Source organism: Sorex araneus, chromosome 1 (genome assembly GCF_027595985.1).
Source record: "Sorex araneus isolate mSorAra2 chromosome 1, mSorAra2.pri, whole genome shotgun sequence".
Classification (NCBI taxonomy): domain Eukaryota; kingdom Metazoa; phylum Chordata; class Mammalia; order Eulipotyphla; family Soricidae; genus Sorex; species Sorex araneus.
Window position 1 is genome coordinate 257,528,809 of NC_073302.1, and position 10,285 is coordinate 257,539,093.

The 10,285-nt window shown below is 37.1% G+C and overlaps 1 protein-coding gene across 2 annotated transcripts in view; it reads left to right on the forward strand.

The window, feature by feature from the left end:
• TDRD3 (tudor domain containing 3) overlaps window positions 1-6,187 on the forward strand; it is a 130,600-nt gene extending 124,413 nt beyond the window's left edge. For both annotated transcript variants that reach the window (XM_055119335.1, XM_055119345.1), the window contains one exon: window positions 5,927-6,187. In XM_055119335.1, coding sequence (XP_054975310.1) covers window positions 5,927-5,933 — 7 coding nt within the window. In that variant the 3' untranslated portion in view covers window positions 5,934-6,187. The remainder of the gene's footprint in view (window positions 1-5,926) is intronic.
• Window positions 6,188-10,285: the final 4,098 nt, after the last annotated feature.

The window sequence follows — 10,285 nt, forward strand, 5'->3', positions numbered from 1 at the left end:
CACTATTATTGTTTGGAATTTTCCCCCAACAATCAGGCCTGCTGAAAAGGTATCATTTAATAATTTCTTTTCATTGCTGAGAATGAAGATTCTATGAGGTTTTCTGGTGTTTTAGTTCAGTTCACAGTCTAGATGCATTTCTGTAAGAAGCCGCTCTGGGTGCCAAAATGGGTTAGAAGACCTCTTGGATCATAGACTTTAGGAGCAGAGGGTCTGTTTTGCGAGTAGCAGCTCCGGATCTTATCTGGGCCAAGGGCATGCCGGTACTGCCCCCCTTCCCATGATCGCCTATGAGCCACAACATTGCAAAGTTCCTACCTCTGGGTAGAAGTCTTAGGGGGTGGCTCTTGCCACGTGGATGATGCTGCCGCCGCCATTTTCCGTGCAGAAAAACAGGGTGGAGAGGGAAAATCCCTCCCCGGGCGGCACATAGTCGAAGTACAGCTCACAGTCTAGATGCCATTTCTGTAAGAAGCCACTCTGGATGCCAAAATGGGTTAGAAGACCTCTTGGATCATAGTCTTTAGGAGCAGAGGGTCTCTCCAAGGTCTTTTAAGTTTAATTTAAACAAGGTTTGAAAATAAGACCCAAACTCCTTAACTCTGATTGTACTAAGGCAGTTGTTGCCCTATGGTGGATGCAGAACTCTAGGATGCTTTAGGGAGAGCTGACAGCATCTGGTAGGACTTAAAGAAGGATAGGTGGGGGTGGCAGGAGGGAAACTGGGGACATTGGTGGTGGCAATGTACATTGGTGAAAGAACTGTATGAGTAAAACCCAATCAGTAAACAGTTTTGTAACTGTGTACCCCACAGTGATTCAATTTAAGAGAGAGAAATTTCATTAAAATGAATAAGGTTGCTGGCAAATCTCAGTCCATTTAGTTCTCGTTAATGTATTTTATTTGGTTTATTAGGATTTCATGCAAAATTTGCTTTGAAAAATAATATGCCACTTAAATTATTATAAACTCACACCCTGATGTAACCAGCTTGTTCATATCCAGTACAGTATTCCTAATCAGTTTAAATATAACAAGCTTGGTAATTATCTATGTCCTCTAATTTAAAATTCCTGCCTTTCAAGATACTTGCTCTAGATTGTACCATTGACATAAAAATGTGTGCCAAAAAAGTTTTAGATTTTGAGAGAAGCGATCACCAACTACATTGTAGTCGAAGGCCATGTGGGGGAAGGGAGTTGTGGGCTGAATGAGGGCTAGAGACTGAGCACAGCGGCCACTCAACACCTTTATTGCAAACCACAACAGCTAATTAGAGAGAGAAAACAGAAGGGAATGCCTTGCCACAGTGGCAGGGTGGGGTGGGGGGGAGATGGGATTGGGGAGGGTGGGAGGGACACTGGGTTTACGGGTGGTGGAGAATGGGCACTGGTGAAGGGATGGGTTCCCAAACTTTGTATGAGGGAAGTATAAGCACAAAAGTGTATAAATCTGTAACTGTACCCTCACGGTGATTCTCTAATTAAAAATAAATAAATTAAAAAAAAAAAGTTTTAGATTTTGACACCAATAATAAAATTAATTCGGCCCGAGATGATGGAAAGAGTTTCATGATGGTATCATTAAAAAAATGATGGTATCATTAAGACACATATGATAATGGTTGAAAAATAATATTTTTTGCATTTTAATTCAAATACATGTTATGAAAAATTATAGAATAAGATTTAGTATCTATTTGATATATTGACTTTGAATCTTTGAATGAGATTCAGGAATAGTAAGAATCAAAATTTTGTTGTTAGCAAGCTACTGAATATTTTGTCTTCTTGAAAGATGATATTTTCTTACTTTTTACTAATACTTCCCATTAAAATCAGCAATTAAAACAGGAGACGTGGTTAGGCAATCAGTTGATTTCATTCAATATAAACATAAGTCCTAATGCACCTTGAGGTTTTCTAAAGTTTCATTATCTTCAAATTATTCAAGATAGAAACTTTTACGGTGCTTTCTATTATAACTTAAAAATACAGTATATACAGTCTTTTATTTGTGGGTAATTTGCTTGATAATGAATAACACATAGTAGCTAGCTATATGTTTGTTTGGTCAGTATATTTTAACAAAAATATTTGTGTGTAATATGCCCATCTTTGATTGTACTAGTATTTTTGTTTGTTTGTTTTTAAAATTCCTGCCATATACATATACTTCCTCAAAGAGGTTCGGATACTACTTAAATCCCATATTAATGTCAGTGACCATTTGGTAAAAAGTAGGAGATATCTAGGAGTAAAAATATAAGGTGAGAGAAGGAAGCCCCAACATTTTATGTCTGAGAGAAAGTGTTGGCAAATAGAATGAATCTTTGAGGAGAAATAGGGCTTGAAACTTTGAAGGTCAAGGTTCTAACCTCATCGGAAGGATTACAAACAACCCAGAAATATGAGTAGATATAGAAAGAGAAATTATATATAGTACTATCATTTAATCACTGTCAGCTCGTTGCTCATCGATTTGCTCAAGTGGGCACCAGTAACGTTTCCATTGTGAGATTTGTTACTGTTTTTAGCATATCGAATATGCTGTGGGTAGCTTGCCAGGCTCTGCCATGTGGGCAAGATACTTTTGGTAGCTTGCCAGGCTCTCTGAGAGGGGCAGAGGAATCGAACCCAGGTTGGCTGCGTGGAAGGCAAATACCCTACCCATTATGCTATTGCTTCAGCCCATATAGTACTATGTATATATATAATTTCAAGCCCCATATAAAATATAGCATATAGGATTATATATAATTTAAAGTCCAATATAAAACATAGCAATAAAAGTGTCTAAAGCTTTGCTTTTAAGGTGAGGCATATAACATGATGGGAGTTCTAGGAACTAGACACTTAATAAATAGAAAAGGCATTTAGAGAAGGTGGGAGGCAGGCATCTCCTTCCCCAACTTCAACATGTACAACAAAATAGTAAAAATTAAACAGTATGGTATTAGAATAAAGACAGATCTGCTGAACAGTTGAATAGAGTTGAGTCAAATAGACAGTCAAATATGTGATAATTTAATCTTTGATAAAGGAGCAAGTAATATAAAGCGGATCAAGGAAAGCCTCTTCAAGTGGTGCTGGGAAAACTGGGCAACTACTTGCAAAAAAATGAACTCAGACCTCTTTGTAACATCATACACAAAGGTCAGATTAAAAAACTGAGTAAAGATCTCAATTTCTGACCTTTTAGAAACCTAAGCTTCATGGAGGAAAAACCTAGACAGAACCTTCCATGACATTGTCGCTAAAGGCATATTTAAAGATGAAGCACTAATGACCAAACAAGTGGAAACAAAGATAAACAATTAGGATCACATTAAACTAAGAAACTTCTGCACCTCAAAAGAAAACGGTGCCCAAAAGATTCAGCCCATAGAATGGGAAAAAATATTTACCCAGTACCCATTTGACAGGGGGTTATTATCAAAAATACATAAGACACTGGTAGAACTTTACAGGAAAAAAAAATTTCAACTATATCAAAAAATGAGAGGAAATTTACAGAAACTTCCTCAAAGAAGAAATTCAAATTTCCAAAAGGCACATGAAAAATGCTCTCCAACACAGTCAGGGAGGGGCGAATCAAAATAACCATGAGATATCACTTACATCACAGAGACTGGCATCCAAAGAACAAGAGGGACCAGTGCTGGTGCTTATCTATGTGGGGAGAAAGGGATTCTCATTCATTGTTGGTGGGAATGCTGACTCATTCATCCTTTTTGGAAAACAATATGGTGTTCCTCAAAAAACCAGAAGTTGAGTTTCCATCTGACCCAACAATACCACTTCTGGGAATATATCCTGGGGCCCCCAAACCACAGCAGCAATGCCACCTATACCTCTGTGTTCCTTTCAACACTGTTCACAATAGCCACAATCTGGAAACAAACTGAGTGCCTGAGACAGATGACTGGAAAAAGAAACTGTGGTACATCTACATAATAGAATATTATGCAGTCACCAGGAAAAATGATGTCACGGAGTTTGCTTATAATGGATGAACATGGAGTATCATGCTGAGTGAAATGAGTCAGAAGGCTAGGACAGACAGAATGATTGCACTCATTTGTGAGGTATAAAAAAATATGAGATTATTAGCCAAGGACAGTAGAAACAAGGGCCAGGAGAAAATGCCTGCCATAGAGGCATACTAGGGGCAGGAGGTATAAGGATGGAAATTGGGGACATTGGTGGTGGAAATTGTACACTGGTGAAGGGACGGATGTTGGAACTGAAGCCCAATCATGTGCAACTTTGTAACTATATCTCATGGTGATTTAATTTTTAAAAAAACAAGAAGGAAAAGAAAAGGCCTTTAGAAATTAATTTTAAGCTTTGTTGTAGAATAGAATCATGACATTTTAAAAGCAAAAGGCTTAAAGAGAGGGGTTCAGTGTTTACAAAAGAGCATGTGAACCAAAACAGTGGGTGTAAAAAGTATTTATCGATTGTAAAAAGTTGTGATTTATTTGGACTGATGAAGTTGGTGCTATACTGAACTTTTGAATAAGAGTGATTTAAATAAAATTTTAAGCTTAAATAATCATGCCAAATATAGATTGGATTACATCACCAAATAGGAAAGAATCTAAAAACCTGAGAAGTTATTGTGTGGTCCTGTTGAGCATTGCTTTCATGTCCTGCTTTTAAAGAGCAATGGCACACCTGTGTAGGAAGAGTATGTAAGACACGTAATCTTGAGTCTTCCTAGTGCCAGTGAAGTTTAAAGCTCAATATTTAAAAGTGATTTAATAAAGTTATGCTCATTTTGAACTTCATTTCTAGTTTTTTGTTTAATGAAAGTTTATTTAGTTTCACTTATTAACCAATAACCTTGAAGCCAATAACTAGCATTGAGTACTGCATAAAAACTCTGACTTCGTTTTTTTGAGATCATCATTAAAATCACCCATTGTCAGCTACATCCCTTGGCAGAAAGTTTCAAATCATTGAAGGTCAGGGAAATAAATAGCGACTACAAGGAAGCTGTTGGAGCCTGTAACACAACACACCTCCAAAGTGACCCCTGAGCACAGAGCCAGAAGTAAGCCCTTTAAGTGTAACTGGGTGTGACCCCCCCAAAAAAAAACCAAAAACCAAACCAAAACAAATAACTGTTATAGAACCCCGTGATGCCTTCAGGTTAGGCATCATGTGAGCATAATAGAATCCAAAGCTCTTAAGCTCTTTATTTTCTAAGCAGGAGAGACTTTATTTTGGAAGACCATGAGCAGTTTATCCACAGCCTTTGGGACTCTACTCATCCTTGCCCAAGCTTTGTTTTATGTGTGGAACTGAAAAAGGCTAGAGTAAACAAGGTTTTTCTAACCCTTCTTCAGCTCTTTTGATATCCCGACTCAAGCAAAGTTCAGCTAAAGTCATTCATGGTCAAAAGGGGGTGGCAGGCCTGGCGGCGACCAACGAAAATTACTGACCTATATAAACTCAGCCATCTACGAGCTTTTCAAAAGGAAGTAAAAGTGGGTAGAATGAGAGTAAAAGTGATTTTTTTACAGACTGAATCTTTGCTAAACATTGAGTTAGTCCAAATTCCTAGATATTGGGCCCATTTTCCTTCATCCCTTCTTGAGACTTCCTTTTCTCAGTTCTTACTTAGTCCCAGGTACGTCCTGGTTTCATTAGTGACTGATACCTACCTATACAAAGTTTATTGTGACTGATGTGCCTTAAGAATTTCCAAAGGAAAAAAATCTCTATCGTACTTTTTGAGTGTATATTGTTTTATAGAAATTGTAAATTAGACAACAGTGTCTGGCTTATTTAACTTGATTTCTATCAATTGTCATACAAGTACTTGACATTTACAGTTAAGTTTTACTAGTAGTGTGCCCTGCATGTGAAAAACTCAATCTGATAGTCTGATTTTACTTATTTCTCTGTTTTTAAATAGAGCATGAAGAAAGGAGCCATTGGCTGAAACATCCTGGTCAGAGCCTGTTGATAGATCTTCTGCTTCCCTTGCAGAATGAGATGCAACCATGGTGGACATGATAATTTGAAGAACAAAAAAATAAATAAAATCTTCTTGGGAAAAACTTTAGGCCACACAAGCTATAAGGAAAATATTGGGTTAAATAAAGAAAATCTCTTTTTCAATTCAAATAATGAATTTTTTTTTCTTTGACCATCAATAAAACCAATGCACTATTATATACAATGTCTTACTTTTGTTTTATTTGTTATCTTATTTTTTTTTTTTTTGCTGTTATCTTTCCTTGTTCACCTGTTATTTTACTCAGTACTAAATTACCTTCTACAGGAATACAGTTGCAGTATACCCTACCCATAATTGTAGAATGAATTTACTTACACAACTTTCAACATTACTTGCAGTAAGAACTTAAAGCCAGATAGCCTTTCTTAGTATAGTAATCACCACTAATATGACAGAAAAAGTATTGAATATATACAATTGTTATTTAGCACTCTACTAGTCTCAGCTATAGTTCCTTTTTTTTTTAAAAAAAAATGCAGGTATCCCCTTCTCCCCTTCCAAATAAAATGTGTGGTAGATCTTTCTAAATGCATCTTGTTGTATATAACAGAAGCCCAATTTTGACTGGCTGAAGCATCATAGAGTATTAACTGGGTGACTAAGTTATCATGAAAAGCCCTAATTCTTCACATCTCTTTTCTGTTTGTTCTGGTATTGGTTTCTTTCTGTACCAGGCTGTCTCATGTAGACATAAGATAAGCAACTTGAAGCAACACAAGCAGTTCCAAAATCTCTTAGATCTAGGCACGGGGTTCAGGTCACTACCAGAAATTACATTGAGAGGAGAAAACAACTTTTCTTCTTAAACCACATTTACCTGTATTTTGCTGCTTTTTGAACTATCAACCTATAACTCTGAATCTCTTGGTGGTTTAGATACAAGTGTCCAATTGGAGATTGTCTGCTTCCATAGAAGCATATTTAATTTTTATAATCAAGTTTTCAAAACAATTTTTGTTAAATTTTGATCTGGGACAGATATGAGTCTGAAATTCTGTATGCTTACCAAAACGAGAGAAGGATGTATTGGGAAAGTGGCAGGAATGTCCATTACAGAGAAGCAGTGTATTGTAACTACAAAGTTTTTGTTTGATAAAACTGATTTCTGTGAAATCAGTTCAGTGAAAAAGAATAAGGTAAAAGAATTAACGGATTTCTTTGGGCACAGAATTTACAAAATTTAGTACTTTGCTTCGAAGGTATGAGGCATTCTTTTTGTTGCTGTTGGGTGTACATATTGCTGTTTTGTTGTTTTCCCCATGGGGTGGAGTAAAACAGGCTGTGCTTAAGTCTTCTTCATGGCTTTGTGATCAGGAATCATTCCTGGTAGTGCTTGGGGGACCTTTTGTGGGACTGGAAATCAAACCCAGGTCAGCTGTACAAGGCAAGTACCTTACCAACTCTGTTATCTCTACCGCCTCAAAATTTTATTATTATTTCAATCTTTAGCTCCTCTTCTATTTCTATGTAGTTGCATCTCTTCTTTATGCACCTCAAATATGTCACTATACACAAGTCAAAGAGTAAACACAGAAAAGACTCACATCTTTTTCTGTCACAGGCAAGAGACATTGTTCCCACCGTGACTAAGTCCTTTCTTGTCCTCTTTTGGAGTAAATGGATTTATGGTCAAATTTGAAAAGTTTTTCACTATTCTCACCCATTCGACTTAAGGGGATAAAGGTAAAATAAGTTAAATGTAGATAAATAAATTTATTAAGAATATAGTAGACAAAAAGAAAAATTCTAGCTATCGAATATAGATAAATGTGTTTATACATTTGTAATTCTAGCTATCAAGTATAGATAAATGATAAATGAAAAATTCTAGCTATCAAATTTAGATAAATGTATTTATACATTTTACCTGTATGGGATAAAGGTAAAATGAGGTAAAATGTAGATAAATAAATTTATTAAGAACATAATAGACAAAAAGAAAAATTCTAGCTATCAAATATAGATAAATGTATTTATTGAGGGCTGGAGCCATAGCACAGTGGGTAGGCTTGCACATGGCCAACCCGGGTTTGATTCCTCCACCCCTCTCGGAGAGCCTGGCAAGCTACTGAGAGTATCTTGCCCCCACTGCAGAGCCTGGCAAGCTACCCATGGCATATTCAATATGCCGAAAACAGTAACATGAGGTCTCACAATGGAGATGTTACTGGTGCCCCCTCAGGCAAATGCATGAACAACGGGATGAGATTGACAGTATTTGAGACAATATAATAGAGAAAAAAAATACTAGCCTTAAAATAAAAAGGCTTAATAGTCACAAAGAGAATAGGACTAACTTACCTGAAATACAGAAAATGGGACCAGGTCGGTAGTGCAGGGATGAAGCCACTTGCCTTGCATGTGGCCAACCCTGGTTCAATCTCTGGTATCTCATGGTCTCTAGAACACTGCCAGGAGCGATGCCCAAGTGGAAAGCTGGGACTTATCCTCCCAAGCAACACTGGGTGTGTTTCAGTCACCCACCTACCCCCCAAAATACAGAAAGTAATACTGAATTCAGTATCATGTAGTATACAAACTGCAAAGGAGAAAGTTTAGTCAAGAGACAGAACTATTTTGTCAGAATACATGTCATTTATGGATCAGATGAGTCTAGGATTGAGGTCAATTAAAAAACTATGTTTAATGCCAGTGAACAACTGTTACATGAATCACTCTGTAGGTCGGTTCCAAGAAAGACAAAGGATGAGCTTCCTAGCACCCACTGAATGCAACACCAGGAAAAATGCAAGCTCTCTGCAGTCAAGGTAAGTGCACAATAACCAGAGCAGGCTCAGGACACAGGCAGAGTGGAGTCACATTGCCTGGACATAAAGACAGTACAGGGAGTAAGGTGCTTGCCATCAGTGTAGCCAACCCTGGTTTACTCCCTGCACCAGACGGTCCCCTGAGCCCTGCCTTGTATGTGGCACAACCGTATTCCCACCTCTCACCCCAAATTTTATTTTCTAGTTTCCCCTTCCTTTTCCAGATTTGTCAGCCCATCTGGAGATACTGTCCCATATCACTGTTCCAATAAAAGATAGCCCAGAAGAAGAGATTTGGGCCTTTGTTCCAGAACTAAAGCTAGCCAATGCTTCATCATCTTTCCAAATCTGGTGAAGGACAAGTTTGATAAAGAGACATTTACTGAACAATTACTTTCTAACCAACTTTGAGAAAGGGTTTTGAGACACACAACTAGCACAGATAGAGCTAAGACTTGCGATTCTAGACTAGAGAAAAAAATAAGGAAAGCTGGTTTTCAGATCTAGAGAATGTAGGGCTTAACTAAGTGATTGTTAAAATATATATTAAAGGTTCTGCTCATAAGAGAGGGAACTGCCTCCAGGTATCAGGAATACAGAAGTCATAGGAAAAATAAAATTTAAATAAGTTGTCATCAAATAGAGAGTTCTTAGGGAAACTCCTGAAAACGATGAGAAGACCCAAGCTCTCATTGTTTAAAAGTGGGCACTTCTATGATGGAGGACTCTACCCACCCCAGGATCTAAAAATCAGTATTAAAAACCTCCTGTTTAGAGATCTGACCTGAGGGTGATATCTCAGCAATAGCTTGGATTTCCCTGGTATGATGGTGACTTTTCCGTGCTGGTTTTCCGTATTACCTTCTTTTCAAATTTTATGACTTATTACACAGAAAAGGTTAAAATTGCAAGACTTTGCTTGCTAGCATTGTCAAGTACACATTATATAATTCAGTATAATGAGCATTAGGATGACATACTTAGTTTCACACTAGTATGGCCTTAATTGGATCGAATGCTTTAATTCAGAGGTCAAACACAGCAAGTCTTTTATAGGGATTTTAGAGACAAGACACCTATTTTCAGGGATCATGTAGATTAATTTTTTTAATATTAAATTTAAAATAGCTGATTTCAGGAAAAATGCCCTCATGAGAGGGCAGTGAGATCTCTTTTAGGGTACCTGTTTTTATGTCAACTCAATTGAAAGCATAGAAATATTCATAATTATTACAGGCTGTTAAGATGCTTTGAGGTTATTTAAAGAACAAACTTTAGGGGAATGTGGTAACACTAATTTTAGGTGGTAAGCTTTTGGTCTTTTATCACTAAGGAAAGGCAATTTTGTTAAAAGTTCAAGTAAACACAGGACTTCTACTTATGGTCAGACAGAGTTATCAAGTTGATAGATTTCATTTTCCCACCTGAAACACTGAAAGAATGGGACAAAATACATGACACTGAAACTTAAGACTTTGGATCCAAG